This window comes from Rhizopus delemar, genomic scaffold (genome assembly GCF_000149305.1).
Source record: "Rhizopus delemar RA 99-880 supercont3.9 genomic scaffold, whole genome shotgun sequence".
In the NCBI taxonomy this organism is placed as follows: Eukaryota; Fungi; Mucoromycota; class Mucoromycetes; order Mucorales; family Rhizopodaceae; genus Rhizopus; species Rhizopus delemar.
The window spans coordinates 2,069,520-2,096,725 of NW_027137835.1; the positions used below are offsets into that span (position 1 = coordinate 2,069,520).

A 27,206-nucleotide genomic window follows, 5' to 3' on the forward strand; every position below is an offset into this window, starting at 1 on the left:
GTCAAAGGTGATCTTGATCGGATAGTAAAATATGAAGTACAAATAAAATAAGATTATTTTCTTGATGTAAAAGCTAACCATGTTGTATGGGTGTATTTAATCATCAATTTTTGTTTATTCTGTTACGACTGCAATGAATGGCTTATAATTAGTTGTCCTAATCATGAATTTGTTGAAGGTTGATAAATTTATGGCGCTGAGTTCAATGAGCATTTTTTTTTCTTTTTTTCTTTTTTTTGTGTACAATACATTATGGATTCAATTAAAGATCAACCCAAGATTGTTAAAATACGAAAGCCGAGAGAACCTAAAACAGCAGATAAAAAAGAAAAAACAATTAAAATAAAATTAACAGCAAAAGAAAATAAATCTTATGAAGGACGACAAACAGTTAATTCAGAAGATGAAGAGGAACCCGAGGCTGCTATTGAAGAACAATTGATATTTAGAGTACCAGAAGGCCCCATGTGCGAGAAGCTACATGAAATGGCTAAAAAACGTGAAATACCTCAAGACGTAAAACTGAATTTTAAAGGTAAACATAAACGAAATGTTTTGCTGACTGAATTCATGTTATTCTTATATTTTTTTTTCCTCCTTTAGATAATAGAAAAGGAACATTAACATTTGAAGGTCGAGATTATGACGTTTTACTTGTTGATTTACCAACTATTATCGAAGCACAAAAGACATTAGACAAAAAACAATTTTATAAAGTAGCCGACATTTCACAGGTAAAAAAAAAGTTTTGCATAAATGAAGGCGTTATTTCTTTGATTTTAAAATCACTTAGATGCTTTTAGTGGATCCTACCTCAGGGAATGAACCTTTTGTACAACAAACAAATGGAAGACATGAAACAGAGCCATATAACTATCCTCATGGATTAACACCACCATTAAAGCATGTTAGAAAACGTCGATTCAGAAAGAAGTTATCAAAGAGAGCGATTGAGGAGGTGGAAAGAGAAGTAGAAAGGCTACTAGAGATAGATGCAACAGCAGAAGATGTTCAATATGGTAAGAATAAGAGTCTGTACAATAGAATAAAACAGTATTGACAAAAAGCGTATGTAGAGGTAGTAGATGATAGAGAAATAGAAATGGAGCAAGAATCAGATGCTGCAACGCAAGAAATTGATATTGATGATAGTGTAGATGAAAGTGAAAGTGATGAAGATTTGGCTGCAGCTATTGATCGTGATTTGGAAGAAATGGAGGACGAAGACGAGGACGATGAAGACGAAGAAGAAGACGGAGATGAATCGGAGGAAGAAGACGAAGAAGAGGATCCTAGTCAAACAGGAGAAATAGGTAAGAAAAAGTGTATATACTCATGTCTTAATGCCCTCATTTATTGATTTTTTTTACATAGAACAAAAGCGACAAGAAATCGCTGAAATTAAACAAGCTATTCAAAGAAAGACTCGAGATTTATTAACAGCACCTAATGCTATGCTCAAGGTAAAATTAAAGAAAAAAAAAAAGAAACTTGTAAAGTACGCTCTAAACCTTCATATTTCTTATAGAACCGATTCGAAACCGATATAAATAATTTGAAAAAGTCGCTCACTTTGAAAGAAGCCCATCTGGCGGAAATGAATGAAAAAGAAAAATAATTTGTGATACAAAATAAAATCGTGACTGTGAATAATTATTGCTTGAAAAAAGTATAAAAAGACCACATACCCTTGACCCTCTTTCTTTCGTTATTCTTGTGCTAGGGCAAAACCACGAAAGTGAGGTTCATACTGATTCTGGTTTATTGCTGGTTGAAAACTACTACCAATGCCCGTCTGCAGTGCTCTTCGGGGCGCGGCAGCAATTTTTTGAAGGCTCAGTAGGGCCTTAATATTATTATTAATTTAGAAATGAAAATGAAAAAAAGAACTAAAAAACCGCAGTTGTGAAAAAAAAAATTGTTCTTTGCTTTTCCTAGACATGCTAACATTTCATACAGTGAGAATGGTAAATATTATCATTTTACGAAAATTGAACGTCTGTTACTAAAAATAAATTTTGCTCCTTTGTTTCCCCATGATGGACTGACTCTTGAAGTTGACCAACTACAACATGGCTGTTCTTCCTCGGAGTATCGCTTTCTTGGTGAGCGATTCCTTCGTTGGCTCGGCTCTCATCCTTAACTTTCTGATTCCTTTACCACTTTCATCTTTTTTTTTTTTGCCCTTTTTCCCCAAGGGATTTTTTGCTCTCTTTTCCTTTCATTGATCTTGTCCAGACAGCCTTTTCTTTTTTTAAATATAAAATTAAATCATTAAGCGCAGTTACTTTTTAAATGTTGCTTTTATTCTTTGTTTGTAATGAAAAAAGATGTGATAATGAATGATATGGTCTTTTTACTTTAAATGCATTACTGATTTAAGAGCTTGTAGAATTCAATATATACTCGGCAACATTTGAGTCTTTAATTTTTCTAATCCATTTTTTATCAATACTTAATGATTTATAAATGGACACTGATACTGTTTCTGCCAATCCATTTTCTTTGGTTGCAGTAGTATATGCATCTGATTTGATTCTTCTTAGTGCATCAAATGCTACAATGTAGCAATATTTGTTGTATCTTTTAGGCGCCATAATCGTATAAGCATAACTTGCTTTTAAGCTTTGCACCATACGGGACTTGTTGGTCAATAGATCATGTTGTATGATGGGCGAGATAAATTTGCTTGGATTTGGTGAATTATTGAACTCTTTTGAAATATATTCTTCGAGCTCAAAAAATGAGGTGAATTGGGATTGAGTTTCTGAGATGTCATTTTCAATGATTTTGCTTGGATCACATATCGTGTCTTGCATGTGTTGTCGCATAAGACCATAGTGACTGCTTTGTTTGTTATAAGCATTCATATTAGCATTTATAGCTTTTCGAATGAGGTCTAGATCATGTTGAAATTCGTAATCATTATTCTCCATAGCATATTCATTGGCTTTACTCCAAGGGGCAAGTAAATCAGGGTCCTTGGATGGCATGTCGGTTTCAGTAAATATATTCTGGGAATATTGATCGAATGCTTTGGTTTCCCTGACTAGTGTTTCATAGAGATGGTCCATTGTCGTAACACACGTTGAATTCTTTGGTAATTTATAGGCATCACTGGTTTCTTTAAAAGATTTTTGGGCTTCTCGCTTCTTATTTTTTTTATCCATGAACCAAGTTGGATAAGGTATTTTTGAGTAATTGGTACGATCACGTTGATAAGCCGAGAGTTTGAGACATAAGCCTTGTTTAGGAGCATCCACTAATCGAGCACACATTTGTGCCAAATAAGATACGTCTGGGTCATCAAGCGAGGATTTTTCAGCCAAGACTGTTCGCCAGTTTTCGTATAAACCTAATGTTCCATCTGGCATCTGTGCTTTAATAAAGTGTGATTGTAAAGCCTTTTCAGTATCCGCAAAAGAACCAATTTGCTGACCAACTGTTGTCTTGTCTTTTTCAAATGCTTGGGCTACTCTTTCTAGCTCTTTTACAACAGGTGAGGCAGTGAATGGTTCTACAATACGTTGATCCCAGCAACAAAATACCTAGAACATATTGTTGTTGAGATAAAAAAAGAAGAAGTCGCATCTATAAGTGGGGGGGGACTTACAAGATCACCATCATAATCTCCTCCTCCTAATTTACTTGCCAGTGAAGATTCACCTTTTGTTGAAAATATGATAAGATCAGTGTACATTCGTAACGCAGGACAGTCAATCGCCTTCACTTTCTGAACATCACTTTTCAAACCACAAGGGTTACGGGCCACAACAACATCACCCAAAATCAAACCTGCACGAATACCAGTTTTCTCATCCACTTTACGAGTAGATAATTGCAAATAAACTTCATCCGGTTCTAATATACCTATTGGGTCAGGAATACATGTAACTGTGCATGATTGCTCAATCTCTATTTTATATTTGGATTTTAGTGGTGCCATCAATTGTTTAAATATGTTTGAGATGCGAGTAGCAACAAACACATTTGACAAGTCAAAGCCAGAGTCTAATAGCCTGACAACCACCTCATGACCATTACTAGGGTATCCAGAATATTTGTTAATGTGATCGTACATGCTTGAGACTGGAACGCTACCAGTTTCGGATTTCCCAGCTGTAGAAGAGCTGTCTGACTTTGTTTCATCCTCTAGCGAATCAGAGTCCCCTTGAAATAAATCATTTTCCACATCCTCCTCTAAACCGAGATCTTTCCAAAGACCCTTTTCTACTTGATCCTCGCTCTCCCAACGTCTACTCATAATATTGCCTACCTTGGCCACCCAGTCACGTAAGATTTTCACGTTTTGATTTTTTGTAACAACCGTTGCTAAGCGATGAAGGTATTCTCCAAGGATTTCAACAAAGACTTTGGTTGGCACACCTCCTGCAGCCAACACTTGAATGAATTGTATATTGAGATTGGAAGGGTATATACAGATTGAGTTCTTTACAAGATCAAACGTGTAATGGTGAGGGTCCAAATGCGAGTCGGCTTGAGGTAGTCCGGTTTTAAACTTGTCCTGGCTTTTTCGTATTTTGATGTATTTTCCTGAATTAAAATCCAAATCAGGCGCAATAATCCAAACTCCCTTTGCACCCGCGATACGACCTTGGATAGCACAGGGTAATCGATCTGTCGCTTGACAACCCATAATTTCTCTCATGGCCGCACAAGAGATGATGCCGCAACCATCTGTCATACATGCTGAGGCGTCTTTTGTCGTAGATATTGTTGAATAGATATCGTCAATGTATTCAATTTCAGATGGCTCAAACTGTATTGTGGGAATACTGCTACTGTAACCAAGGGACATTCGGCTAGCGTACTTGCTCATGCTCATTCCCCAGTTTTCGATAATGGGCATATGCCAATCAATAACTTGCTGAATTGATATAGGCTCTAAATCGGTGCCTTCTGTTGCAAAAAAGATAAGTGCGTTGTCCTTGATAAACAAGAACCGAAAGACACGCTGCATTAATAAAAAGGGCTTCAGAATGTAATCCTTTAATTTTATGACCATAGATGGACTCGATGTGGCACTGAGAACCACTTCCAAAAATCGGTCTTGTCCAAACTTTCGAAAAAATCGATTGGAAGCAGAAACCTTGGGTGACCTGAGTGTTATCTTTGGTACTTGATTTATAGTTTTAAAATTAATAACAGCACTGTATCGAACTACTCTGTTCTTCAATAATTTTTGTTTGATGTAATTCTGAGTTGCAGTATCGTCATTTTTTATACTGAAGCCAGGACGAGATGATGCGCGTGCGGTGTTGATAGGTGAAGGAGTGGCACTTGTTGGCGAAGGCTGTGGGGTTTGTTCGCTAACAGTTTGGGTTTTGACTGAAGATTTCTCTACTTGTATATATGACCAAACACTATCAGGACATCTATCCATACGAGAATAAGCTAATCCATTTAGTTTTTGTCCGAGCCTTACTTCTGTGTTCCAACGCATCATGGCATCAAATAGCTTTCTGGGTTCTGAAGCCCCAATATCCAAAAATGTACGAAATGCCTCAAAGGGAACTTCGTCCCAAGGAACTTTGCAATTATCCAAAAAGCGTGCAATTTCAAACAACACGATCCAACAAACGCCACTGAATAATTTGGTCGGCTTAGCAGGGCTGCATATAAAGTTGTATTCATTCAATTGAGATACGTCGGAAGAGAAACATTCAAGACGCGGAAAAGATGGTATATTTAATTTGGTGGTTACTGGGGTATCTGGCTTGTGTTTCTTTACATTTGTTTCGGTTGTATCATTAACATCCAGTGTTCTTTTTCTGCTTACTGTTTCTATCTGGTTTATTGTTTGTATCAGCTCGTCATCGCTACCTTCAAATATGTCTTTTGTCACTGATAAAAAAAAATGTTATTAGTATACTTTATGATATGAAGCAAAATGACTTACAGATAGAAATTTCTTGATCGATTTGTGATATGAAGTCGCTTATAGTCTTTTTTCTTTGACGAGGAGGTGTCCAACGTAAGAAGCCCTTGACAACTTCGTTTAAGACGGTTTCGTCGGTCATTGACAAAAGTTGCTTCATCTTGTCAATCTCAGGAAATGAAGCACTAGGCCTTGAACAGTAAGAAATGCGATCACTGAGGCCTAAATGATTATAGATTTGTTTGGCATAACGTATAATGTTAGGATCTAGTGACATTTTCTATTCTTTTGTATCTAAAATAAAAAAGGGGGAGTTGAAAAAAATTACCAAAAATGTGGACTTTGAAGGCCTTTTATGGCGGGTGCGCACAAAAGCGATCAACAGTATCTTTAGCAGTAAAGCGCGTTTGAAAATACCACTTGTTTGATAGAATAAGTAAAGTGATTACGCATCTTCTTAAACATTTACTTTTCTTCAGTTAAAGCAAAAAGGTCTTTGATAGTAATAGTAAAACAAGAGTTTTATTTATTGATTGACTGTAAAGCGTTGCCAACTGCTTTCTGCACCACAATTTATCCAAAATGTCATTAGAACTTATCCTCACATAATATAAAATAAATTAGATAATCTTTGTTTTTAACATAAAAACCATAGGAATTTATTATGATAATCTACCCTTTAAATACAATGCTTTATAAAAAAAAGTTTGGATTTTATCAACATTATTTTATTCAAATAGTATTTAGATAAGAGCTTTATTCAAACAACTACTTAAATCATTCTTTTTGCATGCTGAATAATATTCTGATTTATCAATGAGAGTACACTTTTTGAAAAGTCCGTATCACTGACTCCATTTCATCACTCAGCTAAAGAGATTTTTCATTGTTCCTAGCTTCCGGTCAAAAAAGAGCTTTTTTTATTGTCAGGTTGCGTTATCCTTCATAAATTTATACATCATCAACTTTTTGTTTCAAAGCCATCAAACTGACCTGTTAGGTCGTCAATCACATCTTGGATCTTAGCTTGAGGATTTTCATTAAAAAACCTCATCAAATGTTGTTTGTATCCTTCTTGTAATTGTGCTACAGGTCTGTTTTAACAGCTCTTTTTTTTTTTTTGTCTAGAACAAAAGAACCAGAATCCTCCTTTGTGATTTTTCTTTCAGAAACGAGCTGTACTTTTTTTCATGCCTGTCTTCAGTGCAGCAACTTTACTGTCAGTGACTTTTGTGGTTTATAATAAAAGACAAGACTCTTGATGTCGAGCCATAATTGTTATATTAGCTTGAGCGGTTTGAATCCTTCTTCTATTGAAATACCCTTCATTTCATTATCTTACCAGGTTTATCATTGTAAGGTAAACCGAATTCTTTTCACTGCAAGATTGAAGATTGATTAACTACTTTATGGCAAAAAGATCACTTTCCTTATCTACACTGTTCCTAGTCTCAAAACGATGTTCAACATGCATACTTCCGCGGTTATCTTCACTGAGAAATATGGATGACGGCCTTTTTCAATTGAAATCAAAGTTATATTCTAGCCATTTGCGAGTTTTACTTTATTAATCCTTTGTTCTATATAATCTACTTTGGTACTTTTGCCCAAAATGCCTTTTTCAAACTTATCTGGAGACCGGATGAAACAATCAAATTGAGAGTGGAATGACTGTAAATTTAAAAATGTCCGAAACTCAAATGAACACAAAAAGATGCTCCAGATCATTTAGGAAGTGAAGAAACTGGTTCCATGGGATTTATATTCCGCGGATAATGACTTGGTTCTTAATTAAGACACTTGTGCTATTTCTAGGAGGCGACAGTCTATTTTTGATTATTCCCACGAAAATAGACAGAAAATGGATATAAATACTAAATTGAAATATGATTTACCTTACTTTTTCTCTTTATTAAACAAATACAATCATAATGGATCCTGGTTACAAGCTTCTTCAACATATCAAGACTATTCCTAATTTAATTAATGAAGATCCAAGTATAACTACTCCCAAGAACTCAAGCTTCACTGATTTACCTTGGTCTGATGTCTCTGCTTTATTAAAACGTCGTCCTTCTCTCTCTTCATCAAGTAGTAATACCACAAATGAAGAAAGTGGTTCCTCTGAAAACTTTTCTCTTGGTAACTGGGATTCCATGACGGGTTACCAAGATAGCGAACATAGACAAACTGCATAAAAGAAAACAATCATCTACATTCATTAAGCTCTCTCTCTCTCATATTCATACAGAAAACTGTTGTTCATTTTTTTTTATCGCATATAAAGAATAAAATGTCGTCTTACATTTACTCCTTATCCATTTTCTTTTCTCTTTTGTTACACGAACCATGTTTGTTTCTCGGTCCGTGGTGGATGAATTGGATGATCCACTATCATTTTATGAACAGAAAATTTCAAAACAAGTACAAATAAATAATATGTTGGTTGCTTATGAGACATTAGAAAAAGCAGTAGAGAATTATAAAGATGATTTGAGATATCAAAATGCACCAAGATATTTAAAATTATGGTTGATTTATGGCTTTTATCAAAATAAGCCTGCTTTTGTTCTTCAGTGGTTGATAGATAACTGTATTGGTCATAAACTATCTATTTTATATGAAGCCACTGCTTATCAATATCTAAAGGAAGGAAGGCAAGATAAAACTCAAAACTTTAGTGTTGTTACTAAGAAAATCATAAAGAATGAAGGAAGCGGAGAGAGCACTTTTATTAGGAATAGAAAATATGGCTATTCCTATAAAAAGACTAAAACGAATTTATCATCAATTCAAGACAAATAATTTTATTGAGTTTAAAGAGCAGGAATTCAATCTAGCTCAATACAATCCAAACATACAAATTATAGACAAAGATCATGAAAATTTACTTTTATACACTACTCATGTAAGCATAAAATATATAAAGAAAATATACATAGGCTTATTCACTTTATTTACAAGGAAGAATTTATAGAGCAAGATAAACCTTTGATGACACAATTAAATTGGTTAAATGTACAACTACAGCATCATGCTCGTGCTTCTATATTGAGAGAGGTCTATTACAAAAATCAAGAGGTTTCATTGGAGGAGTTGAGAATAAAATATAATCCAGCAAAGAATATCAATAAAAAATGGAGGTCGCAAGAACCCGTGGTATTAAAGCCGTGTCTAATTCAAAGAGAGGTACAGCAGCAATCAACAAAAGAATCAATTCAAGAACAACATGTGTTTAGTCTGCAGCCATATGATCAACCAATAAAAAGGGGTCAAAAGCACATTAAAGAACGGGTCTCAAAGCAGCAGCAGCAGCAGCGAACTTTCTTTCAAGCCCGCCAAATACAGAAGCAGCAGCAGCAAACCAAATTGAGCCAACCGCAAAAGGTTCTAAAGAAGCCAACCCTCAGTAAGACATTATTATTTGCTACAGAAACACCAGCAACAGTAGTGAGCCAAATTGAATCAGCGCATCCACCTGTAGAATCAAAACAAAAGGACATCATGGTAACACGAGAAGAAGGCGTTGTAGAATTACCGCACAGTCCAGAATTTGTTCATGATCAAATTAACAAGAGTGGTGCCCGAATCTGTTCCACCTATCACATCATCAAGGAATCAGCCACAAATACTCAAAAAATGCTCTCTAGTTGGTTTATCTATGATAAAAAGAAAAGACTATGGAAGCCAAGCATCAAAAAGGAAAAACACAGTCTGATTCATCTTTTGGAAAGTGAGTTTTTAGTCGTCAGCAAATTAGGTGAAGGTGGAATGGCCCAGGTTTTTTTGGTACAGGAGACAGACAGCTTGGCCTTCTATGGTCTTAAAGTACAGCAGCCACCTAATCCATGGGAATTCTATATCCATTATCAAATTAATGAACGAAAAAAGCAAAATAAGGCACCTTTTCATCTATTACCCGTCTTGAACTATTATTATTACACTGACACTAGTTTTTTACTCATCCCCTATATGCGTCATGGCACTCTCTTGGATGCTTACAATCGGTATATTGCTGCCCAAAAGACCATGCCTGAACCGATCATCGCCTTCTTTACAGCACAATTCATACAACAAGTCATTCTTTTACACAGTCTTGATATTTGCCACAATGATCTCAAGTTGGACAACGTCATGTTAATAACAAGACGCAAGGACACCATGCCGGACGTTGTTTTGATTGATTTTGGGCATTCAATAGATGTGAGAGTTTTAGACTATCCTCAGTGTAAAGCCAATTGGCCACCTGCTTGTCCTCTTTCAGGGTATCCCCAATTTAACACAGCTTATAATCCCATTCACGCGGATTATTGGGAATTAGCTGCCATGTCTCACAGGCTGCTGTTCGGTGAACCAATGCAAGCAGTAAGTACACACGAAGGGAAATTTATTATTCAGCAAAAATTCAAGAGATACTGGCATGTCAGCCTTTGGTCCATGCTTTTCGAATGTTTACTTAATCGATCAAATGAACAAACAGATATCAATCGTTTATTACAAGAATTTGATAAAATCCAAGTACACGACAAACTCATTCATGAATGTATTCAAGTATTAACAAAATAATTTTCTTTATTATGTTCTTATATGTATTTTGCCAGCTTTTGTCATACTTCTAACTCCCTAAGATATAATGTCAATAAATTCAACATTAAAGAAAACCTATTAAAATTTACCTTGTATGGCTTGTAGCCCTCATGAAACAAACGGAGGCTATCAACTTTAAGACCAGATACTGCATACATATTGATTTGAAAGTCCAGGCCTATACTCAAGCCCAATTCAGGATTTGTTTCACTATGCCGTAACATTAAGACACATACGCTATTTTTTACAAGAGATTATTTACCTTGTATTAAATGTTCCAGATAACGCGGGTGCTCTATCTTTTAACTGTAATTTACCCACTTCCCATCGAACTGTTTTATTAACTGGATCATACATGTACTGCCCTAAATTACAAGTCGCGTTTACAGTAGTTGTACTTTTCGGCATAGGCAAAGTCAATTCGATTTTTTCAATAGGTTTTCCATCTGCTGATCTAGGATAAATCATGATATCAAATCGTCCGCCATTTTTAGTTGGTGTAATTTGTGGTTTAATCTGCAAAGGCAAAGATTGATAAGGAGAGAGTGAAGCTCTAACACGCTTAAGTAAAGAAGAAGACTGTTTAAAGAAAGAATATTTACCTATACGACATTAATTTAAAATGGCCATCAGGAGGTACAAATGAAAGCACCTTTTCACTATCCCATTTACGATATCTTACACAAGGATGAAAGCTAACATCATCAATCACTCGCGCATTTATAAAGTTGAGTGTCAAGTCTGGCATCCCGGATAATCTACAATTTGTTTGCACTGACCCATGTGCTTCACAAGATATAACAGATCCATTTCTATTAAAAATGTCAATTATTGTTTTTGTATACTTTTGGTTTATTCTCATACGCTGCAACGGTTGCATCAATTTCCTCAATAATATCAAAATAGATTTCATTTTGTGTATATTTAACACCTGCCTTTCTCCAAGGCACGTTGGATGACATATTTTGGGGTACTTTGGGTGTAACACTATAATAGAAATATAAGCATAGTCTACATTTGTGCGTCCTTTTCTCTCCTACTTACCCTGCTGCAGCACCTACAGTTGTCATCATCTTGTTCATGATAGTAGGCGGCATAATTATTTCTTTTAATGCGTTAGGTTCTGTTGTCAAGGGATACCCGTAATCGATCATTTCCTCTAAAAGCTACAATAAAATTATACTCTTGCTCTTCTACCTTCTCACTAAGCATATTTCTTACCTGATACACTGTTACAAAGTTATCTCTAATAGACGTTTCGGACACATCACCCAAATAATCTGTCAAAATATCAATGATTCGGTGGATAAATTCAAAAATAAGCATAGGGTCCACTACTTCCACATAAGTACTCTTTTATTTATGTATTTCCTCTTTCTTTTCTCTCTCTCTCTCTCCCTTTACCTTCTCTTTCTACAGGACAAAGCCAGGTGAGTTCATCTCGTAAAACGTTCAATAGCCAGTATTTATTGGTCTCTAATACAGGAGGCACGTCATCTCGAACAAAGTAAGATTCTTTTAAAGGAAGATTTGTTGCATTGCTACTTTCATCAAGTGAACCAGGTAGTGAATTCATAAATTTGGCACATTCATCGTTAAACACGTCTACAATTTGTCTTGAGATGATGCCTCGCCAATGTTTTTCAATAATAATTTTTCTTTTTATTTGTAAGTAAATCAATTGTTTGTAATTCTAATGATTTACCCTTGTTTATTGATTACAAAAAGTGAATTAAGCATATTTTTGTTTCAAAAAAGAGAAAAACAAAAAACAAAAAAAAAAGCCTGTGTGTACCTTTTCCAGGTTTCACGTTCCGTTCAGCCACGCACACAGTTCAGTTTTATTTTTTCTTTCTTTTTAATGAAAGTGATAGAATTCATATAGAACCATGCCCTATTTACAAGAGTAGCCTCTTCGCTATTACTGATTTTTATGATAAACAATACAAATACAGAAAAGTAAATCAAGCCTCATATTATGTAAGCACAGCGGCAGGAAAGAGTGGCTGGGATTAAAACAATGCTTTTTGACATTCTTTTCATAAATTTTTTATACAATGCCAGATACAACACCTAAAGAAGTACAGCTCGAAAAGGAGTCGATTGAAAGCAACGAAGAGTAAATAATAATAAGAAGAAAGTGATACGAAATCTATTTTATTGACAGTTTCATTGTTTACAGTTGCCAATTGGTTTTGAAAGCAATTCATGTATTAAAACAACAACTTTCGAAAGCAACAAATGATCTAAAAGTTCTTGAAGCATTAAAGAATGAAGCATTGGCCGAACCATTTGAATTTGTAAAAAGTTTGAAAAAGGTAAACTTTTAAATGCAAAGAAATCAGTATAGTAACATTATACAATAAAGTCAAGAACCAAAGTACCTAAACTTCAAAAAGTCATTGCAACACCAGATGTTGAATGGAGTAAATACAAATATATACCAGAGTCGCGCATTGCTTCTGCTCAATCATTTGCACAACACTTAATCAACAGATCAGCTTACAAAGTATATAGCAACAACTACATACATTTATCAATTATTCATTGTTTCTTTAGAACATCTTAGATACTTCTATTGATCTTCATAATCCATCTCACACAAACCATACAACACAATATCTTCAACAAGAACTCATCAAAGCAACTCAAGCCATGCATCAAATACCATCTCGCGCTACCTCAGTATCTGACTTTTCGGAAGATGAGAATGAAGAAGGAGGAGGAGGAGGAGCAGAAGATTTAGCAGTGAAGACAACACCACAATCTTCGCTTTCTGGTAAAGGCAAAGGAAGGAGGACATCCATCATGCAGCCAGGTGTTGAAATACAACCTGATGTTAAGCCCAGACTGCAGTCTATTGAGCCTCGTACACCAGATGAATTGTCAATAGATAGTATGGATGATAAAACACCTACATTTAAACAACCCTGGACAGATGAGGAGCAAGTGAGTAAGCAATAACTGCTTTCATATTTTTTTACTCATGATCATTTAAACAATAGCAACGATTACAAGAATTACTGGACATTTATCCTGATGAGCCTGTTCAAGCACAACGATTTAACAAGATATCCAAAGCGTTAGGTACAAGAACACCAAGACAAGTAGCAAGCCGCGTTCAAAAATATTTTATTAAATTGGCTAAGTTGGGCTTACCTGTTCCTGGTCGGATTACTATTCCAGTAAGAATATTTATATGTACTCTATAGCCTATATCAATTATGATCTCTTTAGCCTTCTTATATGCCAAAGGAAAAAGGCAATTATCGCGCCAAACCAAAAGCAAAATCTTCTCCTGGACGTGTAGTCAAGCCACCTGCATCACTAAGGACTTCAGGCGCAGGGTATAATAGTGTGATATCTGGTGGTATTACCACATCAAGAATATCAGGTGCACATTATGCTACTTCAGTTGGGCCGCCATCAGCCTTTATGTCAGATGAAGAAGAGGATTCGCGTGTAAATGAAATGATGAGACAATCGATGATAAGCAAAGTAAGCTGCTATGAAAACAAACAAACAAAAAATACTTATATTTACTTAGAATAATAACGAAGCGAGTTCAAGCGATTTAGTGATACATGAAGGGTTTGCAGTAAGTATCAATGTACATGAGGCACAGATATTTCAATATTTAATCTAATTTTATTAGTGTGATGGATGTGGAACAGAGCCTATTGTAGGCGTGTTATATAGATGTACAGTATGTGATATAAGTGAAGAAGTTGATTTATGTGGGAATTGTATGGAAAAGGGAACATTTACAAATGGTAAGTAATAACAAAAAAAGAAATTATTTGAGTGAATTCTTAATTTACGTTATCAATAGACCATCATACATTAGACCATACATTTGAAGCAGTTAGAACAGCGACGCCTTTCCCTTATTATGCAGATAATGATTATAAATCACCGGAGCATTTGGGAGAATACAGCTATTTAGGCATTTAATAAATAGTTTATTTTGCAATACTCTTTGATCCAATCAACTATATTGTTTCTGTCTCTTTTTTGTCGGCTAATGCTGTATCAGTGTGTGATTGAGAGAGGTTGCATAGCTGGATGCTGTGTGCAAATAGTTCTCAGATGATATAATTAAAACGTCTCATTTGAAAAAAAGAAGAGAAAAAAGTGCATCGACTTTATTGTGTGCTGTGTTGTGGGCGTGATAACTGTGATTGTTGTTATTTTAGGTGATGGTGCCATTTGTGGTTGGGATCAAATCCATCTTTGCATATCTCAATTGATACTATCCATTGCTCTTTAAGAATTTGCTGAGCTGTAGGTCTTTGATATGGATCTGGATTCAACATTTTGTAGAGCAAGTCGCGCATGGGCGCAGGAAAGTTGTTGAAATGCAAATAAGTTCCTCCGGGATGGTGACGTAAAAATCCTCCAAAGTTGCGATCAGAATCTTTATCTGCACGAAGCCAAGCATGTCCACCTTTCCAAAGCGTTTGGAGCAAAATACCTGCAGACCAAATATCAGCCTGTGAACCCCAATAGCTCTGACCAATTTCAAATACTTCTGGCGCAATATAAGCTTCGGTACCAACAAATCCCTGAGATGGATGACAGATTCTTTCCAAAGTACAACGGAAAACATGAGAAACGCCAAAATCAGCTATCTTTAAAGTACCATCAGAAGTGAGTAGAATGTTCTCAGGTTTGATGTCGCGGTGAGCCACACCTAGAGAATGAAGATAAGCAATACCATTCATAATTTGCTTAAAGGAACATGCTCTTTCCATATCAGTCATATGGCCAGATGTGATGGCAGAAAATAAATCGCCACCAGTGCAATATTCCATAACGGTGCAATAGCGTGATTGACTATCCAGAACCAGATCAATAGTTTGCACGATATTTCGATGTTGGAAGCTAGAAGATATACAGTACTCGCTGGTGATTCTCTTCATATAGCCCTTTTCGGTCTCTGCCTTGCTTCGTTTACAAAATTGCTTGACTGCATAAAATGTAGGAAACTGTGAGCTGTGCGGAACCTTCTTACTCTTGCAAATGAAAACGGCAGCGGTGGGTCCTTTGCAGAGTCTTTTAAAACATTGTCCGTATGTCTTCAAGCTTGGCGTGCTTGGTCTACTTGTGCTGGATGTAGCTGAACTACTACTCTTGAAACTTGCAGTTCCAAATGAATATCGGCGATTACCATTTTGTTTTCCTTGTTGAGATTCATGATGAAATAGCGAACTCAATTTGACCATTCTGGATAAGATGAAAGAAAAGAAATAAAAAGCGAGAAATAAAGAGGTTTTAAATAAGACACAAAGAAAAATGAAGCCTATCCTTTTTCAACTATTTCTTTTTTCCAAAATAAGGAAATACTCTGTTTCTGTCTCATTAAAGAGACAGTAAGTATTTTCTTTTTCCTTTTATTCAATGAACAATTTAAGCTTCCAAAACATTACGTTCAGAGACATAGATACCATCCAAGAACTTACGGATATCCTTGTTCTTGACGAGACAAGATTGTTGGATATCAGCAGCAGATTGAGAGACGGCTTCCAAGGAGTTACCAGTCAAGAGGAGTTCATCCTTTTGAGCCTTAGAGGCTTCAACCTTAACACCTTCACGCATGGTGACATTGAAAACGACCTTTTGACCCAAGAAGTTACGGATTTCGACGGCGTTTCCTTGATCGTTGATAATAACGTTGATGGGAAAGTGAGCATATACGTAACGCATCTTGTATTGGAAACCCTTGGTGACACCAACAATCATGTTGTTAACCAAAGAGCGGACGGTACGGATACAGGCAACGTGCTTACGGAGACCATGGTGGACAACGAAGCGGATCTTCTTGCCAACAACAGTGATTTCAATAGCCAAGTGGCGCAAGTTCTTGGTGAGAACACCACGGGGACCTTCAACGGTGATTTGACGGGACTTGATGTTAACCTTGACACCTTCGGGAATCTCGAGTTCGTCTTGCTTGTAAATGTCCTTCATTGCTAATTAATAAATCCCTAAACTCGATGTTAGCATTCCCTGTTGTCTTGTTACGCATTTAAAAATATTTCAAGCTGCTTTCAATCTGTGTCATCATTTCCCATATGAAAAAATAATAACTTTTTCTATCCATCCATCATCCATCCATTTCTCAATGACACGTTTTGATGCAGTCGAATATCATAGTCTTCAAACATACCAGATGCTTTATGTGAAGGGGAGAAAAGAGGAAGATTATAATTTGCTACTCTTCATTTGTCTTTTACTGCTCTCCCTTCATCAATCTGTCTTGCTTTCCTTCCTCTCGGAGAATAGTGGCTTATAAATGTCCGATTCAGCTAGATTTTTTTTTTGTTCAGCAGATAACAAAGTGTTCCTGATTTTGAATAAACTTTTGTGATAATACGTCAATTTATGGGTCTTGCGATTTGATCTTCTTCAATTTGAAGATTTACCATACGAAGATAGATTTGTTTTCAAAAAGGTCCTTATTTATGTTAATTGAAGTTTATCAAGTAAATTAAGTATATTAAAAAACATTTATAATATCCAATAAAGATCGAGTAGGGCAAAAATTATAATTCATGTTAGAACGCATAAATGGACGTTGGGAGCAGTGTATTCAGTATTCTTTTATAACATTACAATATCCATTACCTTGACTAGACATGTAAGTGTTCTGTTGCGAATTAGTAATTAAAGATGCAATTGATATGCTTTTGTAAAAGAATTACACGGATAGTGCAATTTATGAGGATTTTCTGAGTTGTTTAGACTATCTATTGCTACACTCCATTGTATACATAAAAATGGCTCATATTCCATTAATTGCTATGATTTTACAATTTCACACTATAATGTTGTGGATATGTCTTTAAAGCCAGGAGCACTGTCCCTAGGAGGCAGTGATTTCCATTTCTTTTCATTTCATCAGGCTTATGTTTAATAAAAGTTCTAATAGCATTTGTTTCTTGAAGCCCTGTCTTTTATTGATACCTCTCTGTATAAATTTAGTAAGTAATTTTCTTGCTTCCTTTGCTAGCTTTCTGAAAACCCTCAACCCATTCAAATACTTTTCAATGTGATCTGAAAATACGAACTCTGTAGGGCATCTTTGAAATATTTTATTTTCTATGCTCTCTTGAAATTTGAAAAATGAAAAATTTTATAATGTCTTGTATCATTATTTCGAACTTTTTTGTATGCTATATTAAGGATACAGTGAGTCACTCATAGTTTATATTTCTTAGTCGTTCATCAAGAGATAAAAGTGAATATATTAAAATGCAAAAATGAATGATACTTAACAAGGTTTCAAAAGGAACAAGGTCTCTGCAAAATTGTCCTTACATAATCTTTTTATTATATGAACAAAGTCAGTTTATGTTGATTTTATAAGATAATAATTTGAATAAAAACTGATTAAGAAATTGTCATAGCTTTCTGATTAGTATGTTAAGCAATGACTTCTATTTTTAGCAGTGTTTTACAATAGGTTGAGTTAATCTTCATTCGTTTTGCTTTTTAGTAATATTTTAAAAATGAGACATATTTTTTTGATATATAACAATGGTTAAAAGAGCTTTTATTAAATAAGGAAAATAAAAAATATCCCTACTTTTATTAAACAACATAAAACGTAGAGCAAATTACCAGAATGCACACCTACACACATATGAGAGTTAATTTCGATCATAAAATAACTTGAAAAACTTACCATCCAACATAACATTGACATAAATTCTCTAATGAAGTGGCTTGTAAGATCAATCGATCTACTTGGGTAGGCACATCCAAAGTAACACGAGGGTTAAAATCACGACCTGTCAATTTGTTTGATACGCGGTTAACCACTGCAACTGCACGGGAATTCAACAATTCAGGCCCTTGAGTATTTTCTAAAATAAAGGAATTAATATACAAGCAATTTTCTCTTTTTCTTTTTTTACCATTTGCCACGGCTTCAACTTCAATACGGTTTAATCTACGGCTTACAGAGAAATTTCTATGTCCGTCGTCAGGTCCATCTTCATGAACCATACTTTCCATACCCCGCATACGATCAACTACAATTTAAGTTAGTCACACCGGTAAGTTTTAGAGTCACTCTCTTACTTTGACTAGGACTTTGAGGTTGTGTGTTTAGCAGTCTCCAATTAATCAAAGGGTCATACACAAAGGCTTCCAACACAGCCATTAAGCTTTCCTTGTTGTCACGTAACACACGCATCACATGCTCACAAGTCGTTCGGAAGTTACCCTCAATACCACTTACTTCCATGGCCTTCACCAGCATACGCGTTAAACGGAAGGGAATCTTCTCAGGGAATCTTTCACGGTGCATGGCAACTTCGAAACAGTCACCGAAATCAATATGAACAACTTTACCAGTAATGCGATGAAGCATAAGATTAGATGGATGTCGATCACCCAAACCAAGAATATATCCAACCATAGACATAACAGCCAAAGATCGTGTGTAGTTAGTACGCCTGTCTAACCATGCTTCAGAATTACGACTCTTGAGCCAAAGAACGTTATACAGGTCCTGTCCACTGGTCTTTTCAAATGCGTACTGTAAGACTTCAACTTTTTGTATGACAGTTAAATTGTCATAACTAGGTGCCATCTAAAAAACAACAATCGTTATATTTTATACAAAACAGGAGAAAGTTTTTTTGTTTGTTATACCTGTAACATGAGGCGATGCTCAAGATTCAATAGGATCTTCCTGCTATCTCTGTAATCGCGAATAAGGGTATGCAAAGTATCTGTATCATTGACCCAACCAATTAAACCGGAATTAGGAGAAAGTGGAACTGCTGGGAAACGTTGAATGTTGAGATGACGCTTGAATGTTTCTGCATCATTAGTTAGCAATGTATTTACAAGTCCAAATAGTTGCATAACGCGTTCGTCCTGACGAAGATCTTCATGACCCTTCAGCAAATAAATATAGTCCTTTCCATCGCTACCAATAATAGTCAATTTTCTTGGACGCTGCTTAGAAGCGATTACGCTAAGGCTAGGGTTAAATCGAGCAATGCGTACAATAGGTTCACCACTGCGGTAGTAACCAGGCACACATAATTCTAAATCGCGAGCATCTAGTAATTGAGGAGAGATATATTGAAGTTCCAAGCTGGTTAATTGAGGCAATTGTCGAACAATACGTCTAAAGACTTGGTAATACAATTCCCAAGCTTGGTTTAAATTGTTCAAATCCCGAGTTTCTCTGTATCGATGGCACCATTCCTGAGCTTCTTGAAGATCACGTCCAAATGCTTGTACAAAGGATTCTTCACGAAGAGTCTCAGGTCCGCGATCCAGCATTTGATGCAAAGGCTCTAAAGTGGCAAACATAGCTTCTACATTACGATCACCAAAATAGAGACGAGAGGCCTCTTCAAGTCCTTCATGCCACATTTCATGCCAAAGGATAGCAACACGAATAAGTTCTTGACTGACCATCAGAGCTTGTTCTACCAGAGTAGCACTGTGAATTCTCATACGATCCATGATGACAAAGGTGGCTCTTCGACGTGGCACGCTTTGAGACTTGGAGGCAACCGTAAGGGAATAAACTAATGCTTGAGGATGTTCACGACCAATATCAGTAAGAAGCTGATGGATAAGCAAACGAACAGTTGCATTTGGTGCATGAATACGGGCAATCAGTTGAGGAATGACTTGTAACCACACGTCAATACTAATTGTACCAAATCCTTCACTAATAGCAGCACTAACTTCGGTATGATAACCATATTTGAACCACAAAGTCAACAAACGCAATGTATCTTGAAGAGAGTTTTCTTTGGATAAAGCAATAGACCTGAAAAAACCTTGGACTGCTGGTACAATGTGGTGGTTGAAAATTTGGGGTGGCAGTTGATCTGGGTGCAACCGTTCATGATAATCAATGATTTCAAAATTAGCCAACGCCCAAGAGTGCCAAGCCTTGTACCAGTTTTGATCGAAGCGAGTAGCAAGCAAAAAGGAGCAAAGAATTTCCGGGATTGTTTCTTCAGTTAGTTCATAGGATAATGCACGCTGCCATTCACCTTGACGCAAGTAACATCGGCTCAATAATCTAGTATACTCAGCGACATCTTCAGTAATACGAGTAGAGTCAATAGGCATACTCACTGCCATTTCATCAGGGTTTAAGCCTAAGTCTTGAGTTTTCTGCGCAGTAAAGTCTCGCAAAATGCTGAGCGCTCTGCTACGGATAGCAGCCCCTTTTTCGGGAGGAGTAATAGATGCAGAGTCCCACATGTGCTTCAGTTGTGCATAGACAATCTTTGGGTGAGGTGTTCCAGAACCATCGTTATCTGTTTCCATCAAGCTTCTCAAGGTCTTTTCAGATAAAGAGAAACGACCGCTCTTACGGCAAAGGTTAGCAAATTTAATCCACATTTCAATATCCTCTTGAGGTGAAATGACCATCGTTCGAACGCGCAGGATACGCTGCCATACTTCCACATTACGTTCACAACCTTCTAAACGTCTCATCCATGTACGACGAATAGCACTTTGCTTCTCAACGTCATTTGCTGATTGTTTGTAAATAACCATCTCTTCAAGTTCAGCTAGCATCTGAACACGTACGACGGTTGCATATGCACGGTTATAACTTTCTCCTAAAAGGGCAGTTAATTCTGTATCTAAAAGATCTCGAGTCTTATTGATGAATGTTTCCGCTTCTGCGTAACGGTTACGATGCATAGCCAAGATGGCTCGGAAGAAGGTACGATCTGGGCTCTCAGTCTTCAACAAAGCAATGTACTCTTCCATTAGTTCCCATTGTCCTAAGCCCCAAGCAGCAGCAGCAGCAAATGGTGCCATACTCTTACGATTTTCAATAGGAGCATGTATCCATTTTTCTTGAGCCAGCATGGATAATTGATCCCATTCACCAAGGGCATGTAAACATCTCATTCGTCCTAGCGTAATCTCCACTGAGTTTGGATTTTCGAGTTGTTGCTTGTCATAGGCTTCCAACGCATCTTGATATCTGTGCAATTTTTCAAACCATGAGACCTTATTTTCCAATCCTAGGGAGTCTTGAGCAAATGTCAAAATACCCATAGCTGCATCAGGTTGCTGAAGTAAGTTGTTGATGGACATGAGCATTTCGACCGCTTCAAATGACTGCTCAATGTGGAATTCTGTCTCTTTGTAGTGAAGTGCTTTGGCATAAGCGTGACATTTTTGAGCATAGACAGCCAGTGTACGAATATCAATAGGCAACATCTTGTTGTCATGTTCCATGAATTCAGCCAGATGCAACAGAATTTGGATAATCTCAGGTGGTATATTTGGGGCTTTGAGTGCTACTTCCAAAGATCTAACAAGTTCATCAACATATTGATCGTAGAGTTCATTCCAACAAGAGACAAAAGCAGCATTGAAAAGTTCACGAGCAAGTGGTGTATAAACTGAAGCCAAGAAGGCACAGGCTCGAAGAGCATGCGAGGGAGATTGCTTTAATAACTCAACACTAAATCTTCTAATCCACTCCATCCAATCTTCTTTTGTAGATCGTTGTGAAGCTTCCCACGCCTTTTTCAGGTGTTGTTGGTTAACTGGTTGCTTTTTGGCAGCGCTAAGATCAGCTGAAGGAGGTTCATCGCCCTTGATATCCCTGGAAAAAAGAATCAACCAAATCATACCTATTTACAGTTGCCTTACTGAGCTTACCTATCATCAAACGTCTTGCCTAGTTCCTGTGGAAGATTTTCACCTTTCAGCAGTTTTCCTACCAATAGCTCATAATTTGTGTGGGTGATACGAAATCTTGCAAGAACTTTGTTGATAACAGGAACGAACTTAGTATAATCAGTGCCCAACTGGAAGATAAGAGCACACAAAAGATCCATAGCAGCATTTCTTGCTTCTACAGGTAAGGCAGGTAGGACACGAGCCAAAGGGTGAATAATGCGAGAAGCATAATCAAACATATTCACTTTTTTACAAAGAGCGGTTATTGTTGTGATTGCCTGTCGACGTACAGAAGCTGGCACACCAGGTTTTTCAAAGAATCGAACAACAGCCGGGATAACCAAATGCATATATTCTTCAATATTGGCACCAAAAACGACAAACGCATGCAATACTCTAAGAGTAGGCTGTCTTCTTTCAGATATATCGCTATCAAAGATTTGAAGCATGTGAGGTAAAAGACGAGGCAAATAGACTTTGAGTTCACCATCCAAGGCTTTAGCAATTGCTTCGATCAAAGATATAATTGTAATTTGAATAGATGAGACAGACGTCCAATAGTCATCAATAAGTTCGAAAATATCCTTCAGATAATTACGAATATGCTGTTTCACAATGGATACCAAATCACCAAGCTTGTGAAAATAATGCTCCAACATACCAGATGTTGAAGAGCGCATCAAGGAGAGAAAACCTGGGATGACGATTGGTAAAAACTGGACGACCTTTAATCCAAGTGTCTTGAATATAAACATGATGGCATCAATCACTGAATAATGGTGCTGACTTAACGATGGATCTCTCAGAATTTTCATAAGTGAATGCATAACAACTTGTGGATAATAATCTTCAGAAGAAGGGCCAATGCCCATCATGAGCAAAGTCACATCGTTGCTTGAAAGCTTTGGATCTGCTAATTCTTCGCTTGAGTTACCAATTGCGTTCATCTAATATAGAACATGTAAATAAATCAATCTATTTATATGAATATAAAAAATATACCTTGTGCTTATAAGGATCTAATGCACCCAATATACCCATCAATTTGACTGTTTCGCGTCTAATAACAACACTCTGTTCAGTTTTTAAAATGTTGATAAGGATATTAAGAAGTGCTGGGTATTTGATGTAAGGGTCAATCACGAAACCAGTATTACTTGCAAGTTGGCCTAGTGTCTTCAACGCCGCGTCACGTTTTGCACTTGAGCTTTGATCTTGAAGTGTTTCCATGATTAAAGGCATAAGCTCGTCTAAATGGGGTGCTATATCTTCACCACTAACAGCAGCAAGCTCACCTAATGCGCCCAAAACAGCTGATACAACACCTGTTGATGGATCTCTAGCCTTCGGTAAAAGTACTTTGAGAATTGGCTCAATGTAAGGCTTTGTTAACCTTTGGGCGGCTCGCACAAGCAGTGAAACCAGTCGAGCGGATTCTTCCTTTTGTCGACTAACAACAGAGTATTCAAGTTCCATTAATAATTGAATTAAAGTTTTACGCAAAGAGGGCATCACATATGCAGGATTATATGTAGTAAGTCTTCCGATAATAGTTATAGCGATTTCACGAATAGTAAACACTTCATCATTCAATGCAATAAACAATGATCGTACATTATCCGCTTGTGCAAGATGTCTGTCAAAGCGTACATCGAGTGATGAAAGTACTGTCTCTCTGATATCTGGATCTGGATCTGCAATACCAACCGTCAATAGTTTTTCTAATACCTCACCGACCACTTTAATAGCATGTGTGCTTGTTTGATTACAGATTGGGTCACGAACGAACAATTGACAGCAGGTAACTGCAGCTGCTTTTCTAATTTCAGGAAGATCATCATCTAAATAGTTGACAATACAGTCTCGAACAAATTCATTCAATACGTGATTGGAGAAATCAAAGGATCCTAAGGTAGCAAGGGCAAGCACAATCGTTTCATTGTCATTTCCATCGTTAACTCCGGCTTCACGTAAAGGTCTTTCAACTGTTTGAATCATGTTCCGGCTGGTTGGTGCGCCTGGTTGTTTGTAAGGCTGTCCACTTAAAATGATGGATATGACATTCAACAAACGTTCTAGATTAGCATTAGATATTTAGAATAGTCACATCATATTTCCTTGCCCATTATACAAGCTTACCTTGTATGACAGGTGACAGTGGCTTTATTCGCTCTGCAATATTACTCAAGGCGGATACCAATGGTTCTGATAGGCCACAGTTGAACATTAGTTCCAAGAGATCATGAAGATGTTTTGTTAACTGCTGACCAACGGCTGTTGCCAGCATACTAATACAGGTAAACGTGGCAATTTCCACCTCTTTTCTTTGTCGACTAACAAAATTTATCAGCACCAAATAATATGTTTTGCTTTTTTTTTAAAGAAAGAAATATTACACTTTCACAGATAAAGCCTCTTTGATACATATTAAAGTTGCGTCCAAATAAGGGCACATATTGCTTTTCATCTGAATGGCGACCTGTCCAATAGCAGTAAACGCTATACATAACTTCAGTTAACCTTTTCTTCTTTCTCGTGATTTATTATATAATTTACCATCTCGTTTTTCATTGTTTTTTCGAAGTAAGTTTAACAAATGGCTCATTGATTTGTGCAAGTAAAGCTCAGAGAAAGTAGCTGGATCATATGATGCAAGTGTTGGTATGATGGAAACTACTGTCTTCCTTATCAAAGAATCTCTGGAATCTTTCAATCGAAGCGTAATATCGCATACTTCTTTATACATTTCTGTCATAAACTTAAAGCACAATACGTTTGAGTCATTTTTAGGTAAAAGTAATAAATGGAGCTTACCATGCCGGCGTGTAACAATAGTTCTCGCATAGCTAACAAACTGCCATGTGTTGTCTCAATGCTATTCATACGCAATCCACCCTTTACTTCATCCCAAATACGTGAATACCAAGTTTTTCGCAGTGGCGTTTCTCGCTGTTGTACAATTTCCAAACATTGAGATAGACAATCAGCAGCATATTCACGAATCACGCTTCTCGGATCTCTCAAAGCGAGCCATATCAAATCGAGAATACGTGGCACATAGGCGTAGATCAAAGTAGGCACATTGACGGCCAATTCTCTTAACACAAGAACCGCTGCCAGCCGACTACGCTCACCTTGTAACCATTCTAGCGCATGTTCTACTTGTGTGTCTACTAAGTCAGCTGTAAGTGTTGAGGAGCTTACAGCCAAGCGTCCGAGCGCTTTAGCTGCTGGAACCATGATTTGTTGGTCATGGTGTGGTAACATGTGCTGCAAATAATTGTGAAAGCGGTTGGCATTACTTTCAGCTTCCAAACCAATTAAACGATCTACAAATAAAAAGTTATGGCACTCTCTTTGCTTAAAAGTCCATTAGTGCCTACCTATACCAACAATAGCGCCTAATTTTTCGTTGTTGTCATTACCATGCGTCCATTCAAAAAACCGTTTGTTTATGTCATTTGTAAATCGCACAAAGTTTTCTTCTGATAATTCTCTTGATGCTGTTTCAGCCTACAGGAATAACATATAAGTCAGGTGTGCTTTATTTCATTTTTCTAGCTGATAAACAATTACTGATTCACGCAATTCTTCAGCTGCTTTTAATCTTTTGTCTTCATTTCTATTTATATTTTGTGTCAATTTAAAGTTTTTTTTTCCAATGTTTAACAAGTTTACTTTGACTTGAGGTCATTGAATATTCTATTCAAATTTTCTTGGGAATTAAGCATAGCAACAAGCGCCATTTTTATAGTGTTATATCAAGGTGCTGGTCGGTAATTATTGTTGCTTCTTTTTTCTAATTGTGAAATAAAAAAAAAAAAAAAATAGAAAGAGGAAAAAATAGAGTACACGAGTCTTTTTGCTTTTCCTTTTTTTATTAAACAACAGAATGCTGTGCATGTAATAATCTCAGTAAAATAAGAATGCAAATTTCCTTTCAGATTTGGCGATGACACAATGAATTATCTTGATAGCATTAGTTTTGTCTTCTAACTTGAGGCGCAGTTTTGTAAACCACCCTCTTTTTACTGAATTTATAAAGCCATTACTGTATCCGTGTTATAAGGACGTAATGAGAATCAAACGTGAGCTATGAATATCGGATAGATAGAATGCAATAATAGATAATAAGTTTTTAGTAATACCAATGCTCAGAAATCGGATGTATTTCACACTAAATTATGTTAATACTATATTATATCTACCTCGACTACTACTTGCTGATTGTTTTTTCTAGAAATTTAAACAGAACGTTAGGTTTGTCCTAATGTCAGAGGTCATATCAATATTGACATGTAATAATGAAAGACTAATGTTATATTGAATTGTCATTATGTTTTTCAATTGATTTATATATAAAACGATTTGTTAGGCAAATATGTTGAAGAACAAGATAACCAAGCAAAACAAGAGAAACTTTCTATTGCTTTTCCTATAGTGCGAAATGTCTCGTCGGTAATTAATAGTAATATCAATTACATAATGCTCTTTAATTGTTAATTTTGTCAGAAAGAATATATCAATCTTGTTTATATATAACTCTTTCGTAAATTTTCAAGTAACTTTTATTATTCGCAAAGTTGTAGGCGGAACAAAAGGTTGAATTGTTGAAAATCAAGCCAGTTTGCACGCCATATAGTCAGTAACGTATACCCAACCAAGGCAGATGAAGAGATAGGCAGAGGATAACAGATACCTGCGGCCAACTGTTTTCAAGATTGTAAATAGTCCAAACGTTGCTTTGCTGTGGTCAAATGCGATCTTCTGGCCTGATCCTTTGTATGCTGATGAAACTTCCAATAATATGGGTTCTTTCTTGTCGGATTTTGCCATCTGTAGTGTACTTAAACTAATGATCCAGCCAGCTTTGGCTGCATAGCTGCTCCGTCATTGAGACTAATGCAGCTTCTCCTTGCAAGTACATAATATTGCATTGTTACTGAAGAAGCATGCGCGTGTATATTAGTAAGGGAGGATGTACCAGGTTTTCATTTAGGCATGCTTTTGAATCAAATAACATGCTGCC

The 27,206-nt window shown here is 36.5% G+C and overlaps 9 protein-coding genes across 9 annotated transcripts; 4 read left to right on the forward strand and 5 right to left on the reverse strand.

Annotated features, from left to right (window-relative positions):
• Positions 1–486: 486 nt before the first annotated feature.
• Positions 487–1,618, forward strand: RO3G_11871 (uncharacterized protein; the record flags this gene model as incomplete). The annotated part of the gene is made up of 6 exons (XM_067666455.1): positions 487–535; positions 604–734; positions 794–1,019; positions 1,077–1,313; positions 1,375–1,463; positions 1,529–1,618. 6 exons carry the CDS (start codon positions 487–489, stop codon positions 1,616–1,618), a joined length of 822 nt encoding a protein of 273 aa, XP_067522556.1.
• Positions 1,619–2,378: 760 nt separating this feature from the next.
• Positions 2,379–6,176, reverse strand: RO3G_11872 (uncharacterized protein; the record flags this gene model as incomplete). Its single annotated transcript, XM_067666456.1, has 3 exons — positions 2,379–3,548; positions 3,614–5,865; positions 5,921–6,176. The coding sequence occupies 3 exons, from the start codon at positions 6,174–6,176 to the stop codon at positions 2,379–2,381; spliced, it is 3,678 nt and encodes a 1,225-aa protein (XP_067522557.1).
• Positions 6,177–7,830: 1,654 nt separating this feature from the next.
• RO3G_11873 (uncharacterized protein) lies at positions 7,831–8,097 on the forward strand (the record flags this gene model as incomplete). The annotated part of the gene is made up of 1 exon (XM_067666457.1): positions 7,831–8,097. The coding sequence occupies one exon, from the start codon at positions 7,831–7,833 to the stop codon at positions 8,095–8,097; it is 267 nt and encodes an 88-aa protein (XP_067522558.1).
• A 796-nt stretch (positions 8,098–8,893) lies between these two features.
• On the forward strand, positions 8,894–10,465 carry RO3G_11874 (uncharacterized protein; the record flags this gene model as incomplete). Its single annotated transcript, XM_067666458.1, has 1 exon — positions 8,894–10,465. One exon carries the CDS (start codon positions 8,894–8,896, stop codon positions 10,463–10,465), a length of 1,572 nt encoding a protein of 523 aa, XP_067522559.1.
• An 845-nt stretch (positions 10,466–11,310) lies between these two features.
• On the reverse strand, positions 11,311–12,062 carry RO3G_11875 (uncharacterized protein; the record flags this gene model as incomplete). Its single annotated transcript, XM_067666459.1, has 4 exons — positions 11,311–11,473; positions 11,531–11,652; positions 11,708–11,766; positions 11,891–12,062. The coding sequence occupies 4 exons, from the start codon at positions 12,060–12,062 to the stop codon at positions 11,311–11,313; spliced, it is 516 nt and encodes a 171-aa protein (XP_067522560.1).
• Positions 12,063–12,543: 481 nt separating this feature from the next.
• RO3G_11876 (uncharacterized protein) lies at positions 12,544–14,267 on the forward strand (the record flags this gene model as incomplete). The annotated part of the gene is made up of 8 exons (XM_067666460.1): positions 12,544–12,605; positions 12,654–12,804; positions 12,855–12,995; positions 13,046–13,435; positions 13,492–13,671; positions 13,724–13,984; positions 14,034–14,084; positions 14,142–14,267. 8 exons carry the CDS (start codon positions 12,544–12,546, stop codon positions 14,265–14,267), a joined length of 1,362 nt encoding a protein of 453 aa, XP_067522561.1.
• A 406-nt stretch (positions 14,268–14,673) lies between these two features.
• RO3G_11877 (uncharacterized protein) lies at positions 14,674–15,300 on the reverse strand (the record flags this gene model as incomplete). The annotated part of the gene is made up of 1 exon (XM_067666461.1): positions 14,674–15,300. The coding sequence occupies one exon, from the start codon at positions 15,298–15,300 to the stop codon at positions 14,674–14,676; it is 627 nt and encodes a 208-aa protein (XP_067522562.1).
• Positions 15,301–15,895: 595 nt separating this feature from the next.
• On the reverse strand, positions 15,896–16,456 carry RO3G_11878 (60S ribosomal protein uL6; the record flags this gene model as incomplete). The annotated part of the gene is made up of 1 exon (XM_067666462.1): positions 15,896–16,456. The coding sequence occupies one exon, from the start codon at positions 16,454–16,456 to the stop codon at positions 15,896–15,898; it is 561 nt and encodes a 186-aa protein (XP_067522563.1).
• A 1,649-nt stretch (positions 16,457–18,105) lies between these two features.
• RO3G_11879 (uncharacterized protein) lies at positions 18,106–25,923 on the reverse strand (the record flags this gene model as incomplete). The annotated part of the gene is made up of 14 exons (XM_067666463.1): positions 18,106–18,121; positions 18,174–18,354; positions 18,406–18,522; positions 18,572–19,085; positions 19,148–22,100; positions 22,157–23,124; positions 23,180–24,252; positions 24,317–24,510; positions 24,574–24,676; positions 24,734–24,925; positions 25,063–25,506; positions 25,561–25,690; positions 25,754–25,799; positions 25,856–25,923. 14 exons carry the CDS (start codon positions 25,921–25,923, stop codon positions 18,106–18,108), a joined length of 6,999 nt encoding a protein of 2,332 aa, XP_067522564.1.
• Between the last annotated feature and the right edge of the window lie 1,283 nt (positions 25,924–27,206).